Genomic DNA, 20,403 nt, shown 5'->3' with positions numbered 1-20,403 from the left:
CCCCCCTCCTTCCCTCCCATGGGTTGCCAAAATGTGCCCCTCTGAAGGGTCCCTGCGAAATATGGGCCAGGCATAATTTTAAACTGGTGAGAACCTCTTTGTACACACAGGATACCAAACTCTATAATCTAAAGGGAGAATTTCCGGGGCAATCTCATTGTCCTCCTTCCAGTTTATGATGTGCAATATAGCAGGGCAGTAAAAGCTGTCTTTACCAAAACTCCCCCGTCTGAGGGAAGGAAACTAGTTTTACGATCCGTTTTAAAGGAAGGGTAGGGCGCAACATCCTCAATGGCGTGTTCTCTTATTGCTTGGCGGGGGCCGAATGTTAAGAAATTAAGGAGCTGCCTTATCCGAGATCTGGGACACACACACACACACACGCCACCGCTCTCGACACCACCAACACCACCACATAAAACCAGAGGTAGGTATTTATTTACCCCGGGGGCGGGGGAGGAAAAAGAAGAAGCCAGATGAAACAAAGAAACCTGAGTCCGCATCCCAAGTCTCTTCGATTTTTTAAAAAATAAGAGGTGCTGAAAGTCCGTTTGTTTTTATTATATTTCCCACTATATCTTTTTTTTGGGAGGGGGTAGTGGTGGCTGAAATATGCATGCTAATGGATAGAAGAAATCCGCACTGGTAAAGGCAGACCGGCTGCATTATCACCGAAAAACAAAAAACAAAAAACTCCTCCTGGATATAAACCTTCCTGGAGTAAGAGGAACAGGCAAAAGTAGACAAATGCCTTCATCTTTCTTCTTCTTCTTCTTCTCCTCCTCCTCCTCCTCCTCCCCCCTTTCTTTTTAGGAAAGATACCCACCCGTCCTCCCTTAGATATGCTGTGCTTTTTCTCTGTTTGTGTTTTGTTGCTGAGGAAGAGAATTTGGCAAAAGAGGGAGAGAGAGATGATAGAACACGTATTTAGCAACCCTTCACTCATCTTGCCAGCAGCGATTAGCCGAATATGTCTGTCAATATCTTAATAAATCTGCGAGCAAATTGTGAAGCCTCTCATATAAATATTTCACTCTTTCCTTTCCTGAGGAAAAATAAATGAGAGCAGGATACAGAAGGATTTGCCAAATGAGTTCATTCAGACACACACACTTGAGGTAGACAGACGCAGATAACACATCCTGAATAATGGTGGTGGTTGTTTTTACTATGGGGTATTTTTATGGGCACCTTGCCTTTGTATTTTATTTTTTTAATGTACTTTCCCTCCCGCAGCTCTACCCCTCCCCTTTCGGAATATGGAAGAGCTGAAAGGCGGAGAGTGATAAGAAACAAGAAAAACAAACAGGAAACATACATGGAAACTCAGAGTTGTGTTTGTGGTTTATTTCCAGCTCTGCAGGAAATATGACTGAGGAGTGGGGTATATGGAGGAGCAGAACAGAAATGCTGTTTTCCTCCCCTTAAAAAAAGAAAAGACGAGGAGAAAAGGGGTAGAGAGGCTAAAGATGCAAAGAGGAAAATGTGTATTTCACAACACTGGGTTGACGTTTCTTATTCTAGCTTCCCTCTGGCTCGGGGCTGATCTCGGCGCTCCCTCGGCTTTATCCGGAGCCGCTCCGGGAACCCGGGCCCCGTTGGAGCTGGCCGAGCGGCCAAGTCTCCCCCTCGCCTTCGAATCGGCCAGGCGTCGGCTCGATCCTCTTCCCCTTCCATCATAGGACCTTGTGAGCCACCCTGATCTATACCACCTGTGATGCAGGAGGAGATTGGAGGATGGGGTCATATGACTGGTCACGTGGTGGAGGCAGCTCAGTCCAAAAGAAAATGGGGTTTGGTGTAAATCTGGGGGTGTAATGTTATCATATATCACGCTACCTCGTAAAACCGACACGGAAGCCTACCGGACCACAAATCACCGGTCAAAATTATGAGTTCTTCGTATTATGTGAACGCTCTTTTTAGCAAATATACGACGGGGGCTGCTTCTCTCTTCCAAAATGCGGAGCCCACGTCTTGCTCCTTTGCTACCAACTCGCAGAGAAGCGGCTATGGACCAGGCGCTAGCGCGTTCACCTCCTCCATGCCTGCCTTGTACAACGTGAACAGCACCATATATCAAAGCCCGTTCTCTTCCGGATACAGCCTGGGCTCCGATGCCTACAATCTGCATTGCTCCTCTTTTGATCAGAACATTCCCGTCCTTTGCAATGACTTAACCAAACCCAGCTGTGACAAAGCGGAGGACAGCAACCTGCACAGCCAGGCGGAGAGTAATTTCCGGATATACCCCTGGATGAGGTCTTCAGGTATGGGGGAGGAAGGAAGGAAGGGAGGGAGGGAGGTGGGGGACAAAACCGAGATGCGGGCGGGGAAGGCCGGGCGGAGGGGGGGGGGAGCGTTGGATTGAAAGCGCTGCCAAGAAGGCGAATGGCAACTTCCACGCGGGTGCGGGGGCAACTTCCACGAAAGGAGCGCGCGCGCGCCTGCCCTGCCTGCCTGCCTGCTTTTAATTAGAGCAAGCGGCGCCATTGCGCAGAAAGCCCGTGGCATTGTATGTAAATGAGTCTCATAAAACTTTTTATTGCCCAATTAATGGGTTCTAGCCTCGTAAATTTATTTAACTCTCTCTCTCTTTCTCTCCCCCCCCCCCCTGATATGGAATGGGAGCGTTGGGTTGAATTTTTGGTCGGGGCCCTAGGGAAATATGGGAAGGGTGATGGCGAAGGTGGCCGGAGACTGGCAGGGGGAGAGCCTCGCTTCTCCACGCCCGCACTGGCGAAGGAGGGGGGGGAGTAATGCTGAGTGAGAGAAGAGCCGGGGGTGCGGACTGGGGTGGGGGACGTATCAGAGAGAGAGAGAGAGAAAAAAAAAATATGAGGGGAAAAATGGATCTTTCTATTCTTGGAGTGAGCGAAAACGTTTGATTCCCTAATATTTATCTCACCCACCCTCCGCAAGAAATATAGACGGTGAGTGGTAGGTATGTCAATAAAGAAAGGTGTTATTGGAGCGACGCAAACTCGAACCTGCAGTTAATTTTGCGGGAGGACAGGAAGACCTGCTCTTTTAACTGGGAGCGAAAGCGAGCCCTGAGTTCCAGACACCGCTTTGACTTCCGCCAGAGTCTGGAATGTGGCGGGCAAAACCGGAGAGAGTTTGCTTTCAGTCAATCGCCCTCTTTCTCCCGCCTGGGTTTATTTATTTAAACTACATGGTTAAAACCCGAATTTCTCCACCCACCCAGTCTCTCCCGGCTTGTCGCCTTTGCCCGGGGCACTTGAGGGAAAGCTAAGCCTTCAGTTTTTAGTATACTGTGCAGGAAGTCAGTGGGATTTGCTTCCGAGTAGACGTGTCTCAGAATTGGACGGTCAGCTTCTACCCACTGGCCAGGAAGTTACGCATTGCTGGACTCAATGGAGCTTACTTCTGAGTAGGCATGAGCAGGCTTGAAATGCTGCTGTCCCTTTCCGACACACACACACACACACATTTATTGTGGTGGGGGTGGGACTCTGTGTGTGTGTGAGAGAGAGAGAGAGAGAGAGAGAGAATAGGAAATAGGAGGGTTTTGTTTTTATTTGTTTGCAAGCTGTTGTAAAACTATTTCCTGGTCTTCTAACTTCGGTGGTTCTTCCCGGGTTCTTCCCCAAATCCTTTCTTCAGGTCCGGATAGGAAGAGAGGGCGTCAGACCTATACCCGTTACCAAACTCTGGAGCTGGAGAAAGAATTCCATTTCAACCGCTATCTGACCCGGCGGCGGCGGATAGAGATCGCCCACGCCCTGTGCCTGACCGAGAGGCAGATCAAGATTTGGTTTCAAAACCGGCGCATGAAATGGAAGAAGGAGCATAAAGAAGAAGCTGGAGGTGGCGGCGGCGGCGGCGGCGGCAGCGGCGCCCCGGCGGCCAACGACAGCACATCAGCTACTGCCTCTGTGGAGAAAGTAGAGGAGGAGGAGGAAGAAGAGGAAGAGGAAGCGGAATGAACGGACAACTCCCCCCCCCTCTCCCGGGCTCTCTTTCGCCGGAGCCCAGCGCTCGTCTTCTGTATGCACGTGACATTGTAAATGCTCTCTTCAAATAATAATTAAAATCTATTTAAAAAGGAGACCCTTGTAATCGCCAATTCCAATTATAAGGGATGGGGGGAGAGGTGAGTTCACCTCGACTGGCCCTTCCGCATTCCCAGAGCATCCGAGACACAGCTCTGTGTAAACTAAGAGTAAAATTATCACTTGAACACCCGGACCAGTTTGGCTGTGAATGTCCAAACCTGTTGTATTATTATTTTTTGTTACATGATAGACGGATAGATTTTTCTCCCCGCCCTGATATCTGTGAGGGGAGGGGGGTGTCGTAACTTGCACATAATAAGAAAAAGAAAAAGGGGGGACGCTGGGGAGCCCCATATAGTTTAACTTCCAAATAACTACCTGACTCTACTGGTCCCAATCAATCGCTAAGGGACAAGTGCATTAGGCTCACACTCAAACTACCTAATTTACGATGAGAATCGATGTACTTCCAGTTACTGAAATTTTTTGTTGTTGTGTCTTTGTTTAAAATAATCTGAAGAAGGATTTGGGGCGGGTGGGGAATTTCTAATTCCATGCGGGAAAAAACAATGACTTAAACCACTACACTCAGCTGCAGTGATTTGTACTACCTATTTTCCAAACTACCTATTATCTAGCTCCGCCTACCTATCTTCAAAATTATGCTGTATTTTATTAATGCAAAAAGGAAAGATGACAATACTTAAAGCGGACTTCCTAGTGGGACCTGAAGCTTAGCGCATAAGGTATAAAAGGGAAAACAATTGAAATGGGAGGCCTTCCCAAGTCCGCCGCAGGATTTGATGCCTGGTGTTGTTGAGTATAATTTAAAATTTTTAAATAATAATAATAATATATTTATTCTAAAGCTGTTATTAAGTGGAAACAATATGCTGCAATGTAAGCTTTCGTCACACAAGTCTTCGCTAGGCCGAATCTGATGGAGGTTAAACCATCGCAATAGATTTGTACAAAGCGGTTTCATCGCGTCCTTTTTGTGCGGCTCTGTTCATGGCCGATTCAGTGTTCCCTTTTGAGTTTTCTACCATTCTGCTTGATGCAACTGAAAAAAACACAAAGCAACAAATTGAAAAAAAGATGTGAATTTAAGCACCGGCCACATATACCTATTCTCAGCCACCTTATTCCCTTCTCCCTATTGCCAGAATGTGTTAAGTCTGAAGCAACGTTAATTTTCATAACAATGAACGAATATTGTATATTGGATCGAGGGAGGCTTGAGCCATTTCAGATTTTCTTGGACCTCATTGATAAATATACCATGTCATCTGCTGGGAAGCCTGTACTTGGTTAGGCAAACTTTGTAGCATGAAGCAACGTCGACAACTCTGTATAAATAAATTCTGCCTTGAAAGTTTTGGCTAAACTTTATTCATAAAATGTACGTTACAATGTGTTTTTCCACTGTGAACATTGAGGTATCTCGTGTTAAAATTGAAGGGGGCGGGAAGTGCGTGTGTGTGTGTGCGTCTGCGTGAATACTCTTCGGAGGTGCTGTTGTGTATCGCCCACGTTCGATGTGTTTTATGTTACACAGAAATAAAAAATGCTTGTTGACAAAATATCCTCTCTTTTTTATTATTAAAAGTTACATATCTATATAAACATTTATATACACATTTAGGCAGGCATGCAGACCCGCATCCAAATGCGAAAGTCCCGAGTATATACAAAACAACCCAAAGCAACTAACTATAACTCTGTCAACCTGGTACTTGGAAATAAATGTTAATATAATCACTAAGATCTGCTCTCACAGTGATCTACTTTATATATGAGAATGAGCGAGCGGGCTGCTAGCCACCCAGCAAGCAACCCAAATATTACTTGGGCGGAAATCTCGTGGATTCCAATCAGAGTTCCTTCCCCATAGTATAATGGGGATACAAAAGAGAGATTTTGCTTAAGATGAGTCTACTGGTTCGTTGGAAAACATACATCTGATTTCGAAGTAGGTCCTAATTAACTAATTCAGGATTTGTTTTTCAAACGCCTCTCGCGAGGTATATATAGGCTGGTATAGTCCGCAATTTGGAGAGGAAGTCACTGAAATTTCTGGAATGGAATGGAATGACTATAAGGCGCTTTAAGGCGCCGTCTGTAGGGTGCACGGTAGCCCCCGGAACACGGAATTAAGGACAATGCCATCAGCAAAGATATAACACGTATAGAACCTATTTCCATAGCATATTCCTAAAATATTTCTCCTACGAGCAATTTTTCTCCCCGCCCCCTTTTTATTCATTTAAAGCAAAACTGAGTGCTATCTCTCATATATATATATATATATAGGGAAAGATAAATAAGAGTGGTGAGTGAATAAGGGCAGATTTCCTGCTGCTCTGTTAAAAGCGTGTGGCACAGTTTTAATATTCCCCCTATTATAAAATGCAATTCAAAAATTGTCCAGACTGTGGGTCCTTTAAAAAATCTAGAGCTTGCCTCTCTGGTAAAATGGCGCCTCTCTAAGTCCTGCCTCTTTCTTAGTGAGGAGGAAAGAGCCATAAATCCGTTGTTGTTTATGAAAATTTACAACTTTGCAATACAACTTTATGAGTGGTTCCGTTCCTCCATTGGTTGCCGATGGTCATGTGGATGGCAACCGTGAACATGAACTTTTTTATAATTTCCCTGGCGAGAATAGAGCTGCATTCTTTTGCTCAGCTCTGTCCTGCTTCGGATCTCTCTGGCTTTTCAGTCCCCCCCCCCCACCTCCACCACCCCCGATTTTCATTTGTCCTTTGTAAGTCAATAGGGAGCCGGGTGGATGGAGGTTCAGAGCAGGCAGTCGCCTAGAATGCAGGTCTTGGATGGCAATTTCCAGTTCCTCCGCCGGAAGGTGTGGCATATTGGATTCAAAGCGCTGGAGTGGCAGATTTTCAACTCGCAACCTGGCTAATTTCCTGCTTCTTCTGGCACCAAAAGGAGGGCGATTCGTCTCCGGTGCAGCCAAAGCGACAGCTGTCAAAGTAGCAGGGGCTCCTGCAAGCCAGAACCTAAAAAGGTGAGAAATCCAGAGAACTACCAGCATGAACGAGCAACCCATGTTATAACATTAGACTAGACAAACCTGGAAAATCAGCATCCTTCTCTGAAACAGATTAGACATAGAATGTTGTTCCGCCAAAGGTGCGATGGTGCCAATTGACTCTCTAAGCTTCCTGGATTGTGCCGGGTGCAATCAAAACAGACCAGAACTGCTAGTGAGCCTGTAGATATGCTATTTTGGCACCGGCTGCAGCTACATTTGCTTAAGAAGAACCTGTATTTTTTTTGAAGCTACGGGAGATTTTAGAAACCGTCTCATTAAATGCTGCGTTGATAGTAAGGCAGAGCTGGAATGCTTCTAAAATGTGAATTTAAGCAAAGCGGGTGCGTTTTGACTTTTTTGTGTTTAATGCGTGGTTGTTGTTGCTATGAGATCTGTCGATGTAAATAGAGAGTTTAGGAACTTATCGCTTCATTTTAGATGTTGGAAATTAATTCCGGTAACGTCAGAGGTTAGATTATGCATGCACTTTATCGCTCCATCATCAGATGAAGAAGTACGTACAATAGCATGGTTGTCACGTATATCGTATGGCGCCTGGATAACATTAGGAGGTTTTTAAAGTCCCGAAATGCAGCTTGTTCCTTAATGATAACTAAGGATTAAATGCAATAAGGAAGCTTACTTCAGAATCACAAAATGCGGCTTTTTGTTTGGTGGAGACGGGGGAGTGTTTGTGTGGATGTGAGAGAAAAACAGGTTAATGAAATAATAGAAAATTATCCTCAAAATTGGTGTAGATGGAGGGATGTGGTGAAGCAATATTTTCGTAAGGGTATGTAATTTTGTGTTATGCGCCCATTTTGTGTCGTCTCCTTAAAATGGTTTTCTGGGAGGAAAATATTTCGGATTGCATATCTTCAAATATTCATTTCAGTTGTTAAAGATTAGAAGCAATTATCTTATGTGTTCAGAACGATGGGTGCCCCCCCCCCACTTCTCCGAGCTGATAAAGAATTACGTGTGCATTGCATTGCAGTATCTGGCTGACTGCAACCGCAGTGAATGTCGGATTATTTATCGCCAAGTGGAGTGTACTCAGTGCTGCCACTGTGTGGTTGAAGGTGGTACTGGAAGCAGAGTGAGCTGGGGCAACCGCCAGTATCACACACACACACACACACACACATCCAAACACACACACACCCCCGCAGAACGTAGCGGGTGGTTCTCCATTGGAAAACTCTATTTGTAAAAATCGGCCTTCAGTTGCCCACCTCCAGCCGTATCGCTTTAAGGATTCTTTTTCCGCGAGAGCTTAAAAAATTTACGTGGCAGACGGGATTTGAAGGGGACACCCCGGAAAGATATTGTTGTTGAACTGAATGTTTTGGCGTGGTGAATTGGAAGGACCAGGAAGGGCTACTAACACGTCCAGTCTAAACAATAGCTGGGATTGCGAGAACTGTTTGGATTAGCGGCTGTTAGCTAAATGTTGCTTTCTGTTACATCTCTGAACCTAAGAAGGATTTGCAAGTGGATTTATACTTTAGGGAAACGGAGCTTTTAAGCTTAAGAGGGTAACTGCCCCCCGCACCTGTATTCTAACTTTGTTTGACTTATGGCTTCGATTGAATGAAAGCCCGAGAGGAAAGGGGGTGGATGGGGGAAATCCTCGCACTGTTAAACGGGTAGTCACACATTTTAAATCGATGGGTACTGCTATACAGGTATATATATATATATAAAGTTTTGGAGTTTTGCATGTTTTCTTTTAAACGGGGCCACTCCAGCTGTTTACCTTGCTTGGGTTAGGAATGTGTCTCCGGGAGCTTGTCTGGGTTCATTTGAGAAGCTGCAGTCTATGGCAAGGCTTCTGCTTAGCAGATGTGGGTCTCGGAACCTCTAGTTGGGGAGGGGGGACTTTTCTACTAGCAGATCTTTATATATATATATGTATGTATTTGTACATTGGACTGCAACCATGACATTATTATTATTATTACATTGCATATTGCTAAATAACCTCGTTAAGAGACCTGGTGAGCATTGCATGCACTTTTCTACTTTAAATTCTGCTTTATTTGGTTTTTGGTGAGTAAAAGAAAAATGAGGGAGATTCCTTCGTTATATTGCGCTGAATTTTCCTGGCTGCTGGTCTTCGCAGGATGATTTGAGAATGGCATTTTGGTTCATTAAAACTGATGGGAAGGGAAACCTTAGCACAACTTCCAGAAAATATTAATAGAGAGTAAATAAATGTTTTACCTGTCCTTCAACCGTATGAAGTTTCCCACTTTCGAGTGCCTTGTGCATCCTGACGTTATATATCTGCACTGTAAAAATGTTTGAAACGTGATTTACTCATTTTTGTTGTTCTCGGCGAATGGTCAGCTTCCTGTTTCTCTGCTTCTGAGCTCTCCCACCTATACTATCGATTGCATTTATAGGTAACCTTTTAGCGGAAAGATTGGGGAAGTCCTTTGAAAGCACTCGCCGTTATTGGAGGTAATCGAGAGTTGCCTGTGAAACCCCGATGAGGGGCGCAAACAATGCACACGGTGGGGAGACGTTTTAACTTATTGCTGTTTTATAGATCCCGTAATGGGACTCCGGAAATGAAACAAACCAGATTGCAACTGGGACAAAGCTCACGGCTTTCAAGCCAATTGAGGGATAGTTTTTAAAGCGCCCTTTCAAAAACCCGAGTCTGTGGAGGGAAGTGTAAATCGCTACCCAGGCAATTGGCACAGAAAACATTTTGTGGGCCTCTGCCCTAAAAACACTTTACTTGGGACCAAAGTCCTAATGGGCTGGGGGGGGGGGGACTTACTTCTGAGTAAACGTGCTTAGAATTGAACCAGATGTATTAAAAGCGTGGATCTCTCAGATGTTAGCATTATCACCTTTGCTACCTTAGGCCTAGGCAAAACCCCTTCTTTTCATTACCCTAAAATTTCCACCACGTTTGTGGGGGAGGGATTAGTGTGCTGCTTGCTAGGTGAGGTCTGGGGAAGTCCACAACAGACAGGTTAAATAGAAATATGAAGAGGGGCAGCCCCACCACCCAAAGTACTGGCTATAAAGGGCATTTGTGCAGAGTTCGCCATGACGGGTTTCCCCTCTGCCTGCCAGACTGAGACAAAAACAAAGACTAAAGCTGCGGATATATTCCTTGACGAGTTAAAAAATGTCAACAAGAAAAACAAGCCTGTCCTTGCCGGAATGATTCAGCCTTTTCAAAGCTTCTGATGTCGTATCCTCAGCTACTTTCGAGAGGATTCCTTTGCCAAAAACAATAACAACAAAAAAACACACCACCCACTGCCAACACACAATAACAACCACGTCGAGACATCCTCACTTCTTTCCTGCTTTCCGAATTACTATTAAAATTGTCTGGGTCAAGCTTAACAGACGAGATTCTTTTCCTCAGCTACCAAGAGGCTCAAAGAAGAATAATTATTGCAGAGAGACGTATCTGCGTCCGCGTGTTTTCTTACTAACCAAATAAAACTAGGCTAAGCTGTATTCGATATTATTATTATTATTATTATTATTATTATTATTATTATTATTATTTATTATTACCTGAATCGAAACCTTTTGGGAAGCCTTGTATGACTAAGCTTATTCTCCCCGCCCCACCCCGGACTAGGAATATGTGAAAATAATTGAAGCTTTTAATTGAGGTGGTTTCTTTTTAATCCGGTCAGTGAGCAAAAGTTCCCGTTTTCGAACTTGTTTGACACTTTCTTATTATATTTTTAAAATTCTTAGATACCACGTAAATCAACCAACCGGCTGCCTTGCTTTCGTCTTCCGGGGAGGGGGGGGAGGCTGAAGGGTCCTGGCGGGAGAATCAATCGAGAGGGGGCAATGGGGAGTTTCCTGGGTGCTGGTTCATAACGCCTTCAGTCTAGACACCTTAACTTTGCAGAGGTGCCTCTTTTGCTTACAGATGCCAGCGGGGTTGTGCTCTGGGTGTCTACAATCACCTTGATTTATTTATCTATACAACACACACACACACACACACACACACACACACACACAATTCCTCTCTAGCCGTCCCCACGCCTCCAGCTTTTTGGCACAGCGGACGATAACCGCTGTTTCCAAGTTGCCATCCATCTGCCGGGCTCCGGCGGCGGCTGAGATACGGCGGCTGGGGGGTGTTGTTTGTAACTTTGCTGGTTCGGTGGCGGCGGGTCCCAGGGGAGAAGGGCCCTCCGCCGCTCTCTCATTGGTCGCCGAGCCATCAGCTGGTGCTATTTGCTGCTGTCGCTTTTGGCGCTCGGCCATCCAGAAACAAACCACTTCGATGACTACTAATAGTTATAGCCAGATGTACTAATACACAACAAATCACGGTCCGGGATCTGGGGAGCGTCAATGAGTTCCTATTTTGTGAATCCCACTTTCCCGGGGAGCCTGCCTAATGGGCAGGAGTCGTTCCTCGGGCAGATCCCCATCTACCCAGCTGGGTACGAGGCTCTGAGGCACTTCCCAGCCTCTTATGGGGCCGGCAGCCTGCAGGACAAGACCTACTCCTCACCTTGCTTCTATCAACAGTCCACCAACACGGTCATCGCCTGCAACCGGGCATCCTATGACTATGGAGCCTCCTGCTTCTATCCAGACAAGGACTTGGGCGGCGCCTCCTCGCCCTCCGGCAGTGGCAAGCAAAGGGCCAGCCACCCTGGGGACTATATGCCCTGCTTTGCTTCTGACCAGCAGTACAAGCCCGAGAGCGGGCCGGCCAAAATCCTAAACGAGGAAGGAAGCGACCGGAAGTACAGCAGCCCTGTTTATCCTTGGATGCAAAGGATGAACTCGTGCGCTGGTAAGTCACAGGGATGCAAGCAAGACTCAAGGGGGGCGGGCGGGCGAGAGAGGGTGAAAGTGAAGGTGAGGGGGGAGAGAGAGAGATAAAGGGTTTTGGGGGAGGATGGAGGAATATGAGAGGGTTTTTTTGCAGGGGGGGCGGGAAGCTGGATCTATGAAGACCAGTGTCACCTGCAAGCAAATGGGTAGACTGAGATTCCTCTCCAGGTTCTTCTCTATCCTGACACTTTGCTGGGCGGGGTGAGGTGGGGTGGGGTGGGGTGGGGGTGTTACTTTGAAGAAGTATGCATTTATTATTATTTTTTAAAGGAAAGGTCGCCTAAAGTCTGAGTCAGCAGATAAAGGTTGCAATGCCCAAACAATCATACCTGAGAGCCAGTTCGGTATAAAGTACTAAGATCTGGTGCTCGTTGTAGGCTTGGGTGGTGGTTACTGCTGCTACTAGTACGAAATAATCATTATTAAAAGAAGCCCGCTTCCATGAGAGCCAGAGACTGATGCAGAGGAATATGCCCTCTGTATTGACTGCTCAATATATTTGCAAGACAAATCCTCTCTTCCCCCTCCCTTCACCCACTCATTAGTGTGTAAGTATTAGCTACTGAATGCACGTTTTCCAGTAATATGTGCACGCACACAAATCATCTACTGGGGGCGGAGGAGGTGGGAAGAGAGGAAACTTGATCAATGGCCAAATTCCCATTGATTTCAATGGATCAGAATTTCATCCTTTGTCCCTCTTAAAGGAAAAGAGAAAAGCCATGCAAAATTTAAACTCCACGACGCATTTTTATTCAGGTTTTTCCTACATAAGTTTACCTTCTCCATTGTGAGTTTGTTTCTTTTGGGGGCACCACACTGCAGTAAATATGAGGTGGGGGCTTGTTGCTTTAAGAATGCATATTAGGATTTATTTCTTTGTAATTATACTTCGCTTCTAGGCTGTCATCCTAAGAGGGCTTGCTTGGAAGTAGGCTTTACCGAAATCAAGGGCCTTGCAAATAAATGAGCTCAGGAACTGGTATCTGTTGCTTTAATTATTATGAAAGGTCGTGGTCCAGACAAAATTAAGCACTTTCAGGTCGCACTTATTTTAAATAGAGCAGAGTTAAGGACGTGCGCCTGCTCGAGTATGCCTCTGAAAACCAATGGAACTGCTTAACTTTGTCCGACTCCTGCCCAGGTACCCTATCGGCGTGATCTTAGGCATGTTCACTTATAAGTAGGTTCTGTTGAGTTCAATGGGATTTACTCCCAGGTAGATGGGTATAGGATTACAGCCTGAGTTTTTGCCTACGCCACAGCGAGATAGAAATGTTACACACCCCACACAGAGTCAGTCACAGCGTGTGCATATGTGCCCGTTTGCGTGCCATATGAGGGTATTCTCTGCGTGTTGAGCGCGGAATTTTAGCCCCGACGTCAATAGGAACATTCGCTTCCCAAAGTTCTGCTACCAACTAGATATCCCTGGGAGATATTTAACCCGGGAAACGTTGAGGAAGGGACTGAACTTTCCCCACGCATCTCCTTATATCTTCCTATGCAAGGATATGGGCTGGGGGTGGGGGAGAAAGGGGGGGAAACACACACACCAGCGCAGCTCGAAGCAGTTTTCCTCCATTGTTAACAGAAAGCACGAAGGCCTCTTCAACTGAGACCATCTTGTCTTTCCTTCCATAGGTGCAGTATACGGAACGCACGGCAGACGGGGCAGGCAGACCTACACCAGATACCAGACCTTAGAGTTAGAGAAGGAATTTCACTATAACAGATATTTAACCAGGAGGCGACGGATTGAGATAGCGAATGCTCTCTGCCTCACTGAGCGGCAGATTAAAATCTGGTTTCAAAACAGGAGGATGAAATGGAAAAAAGAAAGCAAACTCATCAATTCCACCCAGCCGGGAGAAGAAACAGAGGAAAAGTCAGGGGAGTAAAACAATGCTTACAACGAGGCGGGGGGGGGGGGGCTGTGGAGTTGCCACCATACCCTTTCATTAGTCGCTCTTTACATCTCCCCTTGCCCCCTCCCCTCTTATGTTCCTCCAGGAATATATATATATATATAGATATAATTCGTATTGTAATGGTTCTGACGACTTTCAAAGGCTTGATTAAAATATATACCTATTTATATATATCTATATATATTTGCAATTAACTGTGAATTTCTGGATCGGTAGGATAAATGGACATGGAAGGGAGTGGTGTACATAACCAGGTCTCCAAAGTGTAGGTTAGGATATGCTTCAGATGGTATCAAGATTCTTTTTTTAAAAAAAACCCCACACCAAACAAACTTTGAAGTGGAGCATCGGTGTTAATATGAAAGACTGGAAATTGGTGGACAAAAAAAGGGGGAGCGGCGGTCGCTTGCTCAGAGGGAAACCTCCATATTCTAGGACTGCCAGAGATGTACAGGCGTCTTATTTATGTCTTTGCTGCTAACTCGGGATAGATTGGTGCCATTGTTCGTCTCCTTTTCACCTCAGACCTGAGCCTATTCATTCGGATTTTTTAAAAAAATACAAAACAAAAAATAAAAAGACTCCATGATTAAAGTTGCCACTATGGCGACTTTATGTCACCGAAATATTACAGTACAGATTAGGAAAAGCGTGTTTCCTTGTACATATGATTGAAATATATAGTTAGGATCCCACCCCACCAAAATAAAATAGGGAAAGGGGAAATTTCAATAATGAGATTAAACGTTTTTCTGTTGTTGTTGTTTTAAATACAGCCTTGAAGTGTTGATGAACCGCTATGGATGTTTCAAAATGGCCACATATTTGCGTAGTGTTTTGTTTTAATTAGCAAAAGCCTGCATTTAAAAAAAAACCCCACAAAGCTCAAAATACTGTAATTAAAAGCACAACAAGTGAAGGGAGAAGTATCTCCAGGCAGGCAGAGATGGGTAGAGTTCGAATTAGAGGAATGTGTGTGTGTGTGTGTGTGTGTGTGTGTGTGTACGTATATGCACGCTCATAAACACAACTTGACTATCGAGGGTAACTTTGATTTCTGAGTACTGTTGAAGGAGCAGGCAGAATACTGAATTGTGGCTGTTTCCCCAACCCCCCCCCCCCATCACATTTGGTTAAATTTCTAAACAACGACAATAAATTATGATGGTGATGGAAGCAAAGTCGAAATGTAGCTACTATTCTATGCTTTCATTGAGAATGTGTGAAAGAAGGATCCGGCGCAAGCACGGTTTGCTTTAAATAACAGTGACAGTGAAAATGTGTCTTTATATATGCGATTAAGTGTGTTTGGCGTCCTCTGTGTATATGTGGAAATGCAAAGGTCTTTTTCGATACTATGAAAAGTGTACTTTTTGGGAAATGACTCTGAATATTAATAAAAGTGAAATAGTGAAAACCTACCCCTCAAAAGATCACCACCATTGTATATATATATGTTGTTGTGAAATTGGGTGGGGGAGGCAGAGAATATGCCACGGTGTCATAAAATGATACTGGGGTTTGCTTGCTTTTAGTTCCAGGCTGTTTAAAAGAGGCTTAGAGAACAGCTCAGCTGTAGGAAATTTTGAAATCGGCACTGATCTTTAAAAATACACAGCGATCGATCCCCCGCCACCCCTTTTATCCTGGTTTTTCAAGCGCCTGAGAAAAAAGGACACCATAGTAATTGTTGCTAGAATGTTGGGGTTTATTGCTTTCCTCTAATTGGCTTCAATAATAATTAGTCTTTTCCCTTCCTCCTGCAAAAGAAATCCCTATATATATATATATGGCTCTCTCTATTTATATAGCTTTTCTTTGTAAAGAATCTCTAGCAGAATGGGGGATGTTAGAAAATAATAAAGGAATGTGCAAGATTAAAAGGAATCTTACTGAAAAGGAAAGATTGAATATATTATTTCTCCCCTATGCTTCTGAATTCTTGCTGGTTTTCTGATCTGGAGCCGATAGCCCTTAAAAATTGGTCCATACTAATGGAACTGTGTGAGAGATGCCATAATTTTGCTATAATGGGCTGTAACCTCGATTCGACCCCAGACTTGCGAGTAAGCCCCTGGCTGGGGCGGGGGGGGGGGTGTTGCGGAGGTGAAGATCCCGCTTTCCTCCAGAGGGTGGCGCACGAGGCCGACTGACAGTCGCGAGCTGGCAGCCGGGTGCGCGCGCCGGCGCGCGCGCCCCAGCCCTTCCAGCATCCACCCAAACTCCCCCATTTAGTGCACGAGTTTACCTCTAGAGGTCATCAGGCAGGATTTACGACTGGACAACAAAAGCACGTGATATGAAGCCGTACCCCATATTTGGGTGCCTACGTAGGAGGGAACCAAGTACATGTCCCAGTCATTTCCATAATTCATCATAAATTGTGCTAGGGTGCTATAGACGCACCAAAAAACGAAGCAAAGAGCCACAAATCAAGCCCCCCGATCAAAAAAAAAAGCAACAAAAAAATCCCAACCAACAACAACAACAAAAAAATCATCATCAACAAAAAAAACAAATGAGCTCTTATTTTGTAAACTCATTTTGCGGTCGCTATCCAAATGGCCCGGACTACCCGTTACATAATTATGGAGATCCCAGTGCCGTGAGCGAGCAATTCAGGGACTCCGCCAGCATGCATTCCGGCAGGTACGGCGGCGGCGGCGGCGGCGGCGGCTACGGCTACAATGGCATGGACCTCAGCGTCGGCCGCTCGGCTTCCAGCCACTTTGGGGCAGGGGGCCCCTCGGAGAGGGCTCGCAGCAGCTACCCCGCCAGCGCTGCCCCCGAGGCCAGGTACGCCAGCCGGGCGGCGGCGGGGGCCACGGGGGCCACTCACTCGCCTCCGCCTGACCCTCTGCCCTGCGCCGCCGCCGCCGCTGCCGTGGCGGCCACCTCGCCTGTCAGCGGCGACGCTCATCACGGCGGCAGCGTGAAAAACTCCACGGCCAACTCGAGCAGCACTTCGTCCACTTCCAGCAGCGGCGCCAGCAGCAGCACCAGCAGCACCAGCGCCAGCACCAGCGCCAGCAGCACGGGCAACAACCCCCACCACCTAGGCAGAGAAGGGCTCAGCACGTCGCCAGGCACCCAGGAGGACGCCCCGGCCAGCAGCGAGCAGGCGAATCCCCAGCAGAACGACCAAAGCACAGCTCCACAGCCGCCACAGCCCCAGATCTACCCCTGGATGAGAAAACTGCACATAAGCCATGGTAAAAAGCATGCCCGGATTACAATATCTATGTATGAGAGAGGGGTGGGGAGGGGGGGAGTGTGTGTCGAGGGAGAGAGAAGGTAGATTGTTTGCAAAATAGAAAACGTGGTGGGCGAGAAATGTGCTTTCTCTTGCTCTCTGTGTTCCTCTGCCTGCTTGTCTGATCGTCTGGTCTATGCGGAGGAAACCCGCCCCCCCCCAAAAAAAACCCCGGTCCCTCCTGGAAAAGGCAAGTGGGACTTTGGAAATCGGGGTAGGGTGAGCCAAGCTCTCTTTAATAACTCTTCTAAGTCTCCCGGACTGTGAGGTGTAATTGAAATTTGGGGGGAGGGGAGAGAGAGAGGGAAAGCGCGTGTGTGTGTGTGTGTGAAAGAGAGGGCTCTTGAATAGTGCGTGTCAGTCCTTGTAATTTATGACGAGGACCGTCCAGTGAAAAACACCGTTACTAATTATATCAAAAAAGAAGTTGAGTAAATAATGTGTGTGCGTGTGTGTGTGTGTGAGAGAGAGAGAGAGAGAGAGAGAGAGAGAGAGAGAAAGGGGGTGTGGGGGAAAATATTTTTTTCTGGGAGGGAAGGAAGTCGAGGGAAAACTTAAGAGAGGAGGTTGGAGGGGGGCAATTGGGGGGGGGTTAGTCCTGCAGTCCAGAGTGCACTTGGAAATTCTTCCCAGTGACTCCCAGATAAAGTGTGTTCAGATCAGGAGTGGGACCAGAACTTCAGAGGGTGCTTGGTTTGGGTGTTTATGTTTGTGTAAAACTCACTCTAGTAACAACTTCCCCACGACCCTCAGCATACTGTCAGGAGGAAGTAAGTTCTCATGAAGCCAAATGGTTTTGTTTTCTTTTACTTGCGAGTAGTAATACGTTAAGGATCGGGGTGCAGAAGGGAGCTGCCATCCTCCCCAGATTAAATAAAATTCCTCAGAAGAGGCAAAGGGGAGGCTACTCAAATTCAGAGCCCGGGATATTATTTGAGAGAAGGGGAGAAGAGATAGATGCGGGTGGAGAGAGAGAGAGAGAGAGAGAGAGAGAGGAGAAAGAGCTACTTGTTGATCATTTTCTCCCAACTTAACGCCCATACCAAACAGAGAAGGAAATCAGGGAGAGGAAGATTGGAGAGGAAGGATCCGGGGTGGCGGCGGTGGGACGTCTCCTCTTGTCAAAGGTCTAAACCGTGTCCCCCCCTTTCTATTTTTTGTTGCAGACAACATAGGGGGTCCCGAAGGGAAAAGGGCTCGGACTGCTTACACCCGCTACCAGACCCTGGAGCTGGAGAAAGAGTTTCACTTCAATAGATACCTGACCCGCAGGCGGAGGATTGAAATAGCGCACGCTCTTTGCCTCTCAGAGAGACAGATCAAGATCTGGTTCCAAAACAGGCGGATGAAATGGAAAAAGGATAACAAGCTGAAGAGTATGAGCATGGCAGCGGCGGGAGGAGCCTTCCGCCCTTAAGAGGAAAACCCCCCGGCCCTGAAGCTGCTGCTGCTGCTGCTGCTCCTTCTCCTTCTTCCTTCCCCGGAAGAAAACAAAACAAAAAAACCCGAGTAACTGAGCAGTATTATAATTGAGCTGACCCTGCGTGGAATGTCAGTAGCCTCTTCCCGCTCTCGCTCTCCTTCTGCCCCTCGTTCTGTAGACCACACTGACTTGCTCCAACTTCTCTGGGAGGCTGAAGATTCCCTCGCCCATCGCTTCATCCTGAGCCTGTTTTAATTGAGCCCCCACCCCGCCCCCGCCCGCGTCTCTCTCTTCCTCTCTCTCTCTCTAGCGCGTGTTACGAGTAGATCTGCTTCCCGTGCATTTTATGTCTTGAATGGCTTTTGTCTTGAAGGGGGGGGGACAATGTAGATGTTTTAACTTATTTATATGAAGCGAGTGGTGTTACTTGAAGTAACTGTAAAGTGGGAGGGGGAACCGGGGGTGGGGGGGAAGACACCCTAGACAAACACAAAAGTAAAGGAGGACGATTTGGTCCCTCGTTCGCTTCCCGCTCAAGTCCTTCCCATCTGGCTCCCCTACAAGTCCTGTTTGACTCCCAATGTTCTCTCTCTGTGTGTGTTGCACTCGCTGTGCTTTGCTGTGCATGTGTGTTCAAAACGTGTCAGTGTCTGTATAGCTCCAAGCTGTGGCCGAGATTTCCGATCAGAAACGACCTATCTTATTTCCCTGTGTCCATTAATGGCTGTTGTAGAGGTGAATATGACGAAATACAAAAACGGAACGTGTCCTAACGTGTAGTGAATAGTGAATCTGTGACGAAAACTGTGATTCCAGACAGTATGTCCTTTGCTTGTGCCTTTGTATATGACTCTCTTTGCACGAAGTCTTAGAAGTGGCTTTTTTATTAAGCGCAGCTTCAGTAACGTATTTCCCACCCCCTCTTCTCTCTTATAGCTTCCTTCCTTTCTTTTGGTGAACAAAGTTACACATAGAGTCAAAGTCTGGCTGTTTGAGCAAACAATAATAATAATAATAATAATAGCAGCAACAACAACAATAATGTGATCGGCTTTTGAAAAGAAACTGTTTTTTTTTTTAATAACTGACTGGAAAAAAAATAAACTTTCTATTGTAAGGGTTTCCCCCTTTTCTTTCTTCCCCATCGAACCCCCGTTTTTTGTTTTTGTTTTTACTTCTGCGGGTAGTTTGGTTTCTACCCTAACGGAGATGTCCTTAGCTTCATCACTCTAACTAGAGCAAAGTTGGAGAAGGACCTAACCCAACTTCAAAGTAGATGCAGACACGATTGCCCCAGATCCCTTGGAATTGTAAAGTTATTCTTTGGGTGGAGGGCTCACAATAACAGACCCTCAGCCAACTCCTTGTCTAGAAAGTGGGGTGGGAGGGAGAAGGAATGCCCCAAACTTCTGCTCTTTCTTGGCTGGGGAGGAAAAAAAGAAGAAGAAGACGACTGTCCTTTCTTCAACAACATTATCATCTCCAGAACCTGCTTTATACTATCTCCATCGGTTCATCCTCATAAGTTAAAGAAAGCTAGACCTGCCAGAAAGGTCTTGCATCTATGAGCACCAGTCCAACATGGGGGGGGGGGAAGTATTTAAATAAACCAGATACACCCACCTTCTTATTCTTGCACTCTTAAAAAAAGGTATTGGGGAAGGGTTTTGTGGCTGTTGTTGCGCGGGTGGGGATAAATTCCACCCTTCGACATAACAGTTATTTATTTATTTATTTATTTTCGCTACAGCTACTCTTTTTTTGCTAGGAAATGTAACGTTACTTACCCCCACCAGGGCTTGAATGGTTAACTCTCCCGAGCTTCTAAGCGCAACTAAAGCTTTGCACATTTACAGACGGCTTTACATTGATGCCTTCCC

At 46.1% G+C, this 20,403-nt stretch overlaps 4 protein-coding genes and 1 long non-coding RNA gene across 6 annotated transcripts in view; 4 read left to right on the top strand and 1 right to left on the bottom strand.

The window, feature by feature from the left end:
* Positions 1-1,670: 1,670 nt before the first annotated feature.
* Positions 1,671-5,602, top strand: HOXA7 (homeobox A7). The gene is made up of 2 exons (XM_079948094.1): positions 1,671-2,270; positions 3,628-5,602. Exons 1-2 carry the CDS (start codon positions 1,892-1,894, stop codon positions 3,948-3,950), a joined length of 702 nt encoding a protein of 233 aa, XP_079804220.1. The 5' UTR covers positions 1,671-1,891; the 3' UTR covers positions 3,951-5,602.
* A 40-nt stretch (positions 5,603-5,642) lies between these two features.
* HOXA6 (homeobox A6) lies at positions 5,643-14,151 on the top strand. Its single transcript, XM_079948093.1, is given in 4 exon segments — positions 5,643-7,039; positions 7,042-7,044; positions 11,605-11,875; positions 13,561-14,151. Coding segments are annotated over 4 exon segments (720 nt in total). The 5' UTR covers positions 5,643-6,850; the 3' UTR covers positions 13,818-14,151.
* On the bottom strand, positions 6,899-18,764 carry LOC307199924. Its single transcript, XR_013832261.1, has 3 exons — positions 18,640-18,764; positions 9,298-9,365; positions 6,899-7,036 (listed from the first exon to the last, which is right to left on the bottom strand). It is a non-coding gene; the product is annotated as an uncharacterized lncRNA (long non-coding RNA).
* HOXA3 (homeobox A3) overlaps positions 6,903-20,403 on the top strand; it is a 52,419-nt gene continuing 38,918 nt past the window's right edge. Inside the window, exon 1 of one of the 2 annotated variants that reach the window (XM_079948058.1) lies at positions 6,903-7,044. The gene's annotated coding sequence lies outside the window, so the exon portion shown is untranslated. The remainder of the gene's footprint in view (positions 7,045-20,403) is intronic. The other variant, XM_079948064.1, reaches the window with a different exon arrangement.
* HOXA5 (homeobox A5) lies at positions 16,102-19,640 on the top strand. The gene is made up of 2 exons (XM_079948087.1): positions 16,102-17,059; positions 18,267-19,640. Exons 1-2 carry the CDS (start codon positions 16,366-16,368, stop codon positions 18,515-18,517), a joined length of 945 nt encoding a protein of 314 aa, XP_079804213.1. The 5' UTR covers positions 16,102-16,365; the 3' UTR covers positions 18,518-19,640.

Source organism: Podarcis cretensis (genome assembly GCF_951804945.1).
Source record: "Podarcis cretensis genome assembly, chromosome: 12".
Classification (NCBI taxonomy): Eukaryota; Metazoa; Chordata; class Lepidosauria; order Squamata; family Lacertidae; genus Podarcis; species Podarcis cretensis.
The sequence above is the reverse complement of the archived record's forward strand: the minus strand, read 5'-3'. Positions and strand labels throughout refer to the sequence as shown.

What these genes read in the sequence shown, in the direction of transcription:
- HOXA7 (XM_079948094.1), top strand. Translation starts at nt 1,892, where the DNA reads ATGAGTTCTTCGTATTATGTGAACGCTCTTTTTAGCAAATATACGACG. An exon ending in CCCCTGGATGAGGTCTTCAG is followed by an intron (nt 2,271 to 3,627) that starts GTATGGGGGAGG and finishes TCCTTTCTTCAG; the next exon opens with GTCCGGATAGGAAGAGAGGG.
- HOXA5 (XM_079948087.1), top strand. Translation starts at nt 16,366, where the DNA reads ATGAGCTCTTATTTTGTAAACTCATTTTGCGGTCGCTATCCAAATGGC. An exon ending in AAAACTGCACATAAGCCATG is followed by an intron (nt 17,060 to 18,266) that starts GTAAAAAGCATG and finishes TTTTTGTTGCAG; the next exon opens with ACAACATAGGGGGTCCCGAA.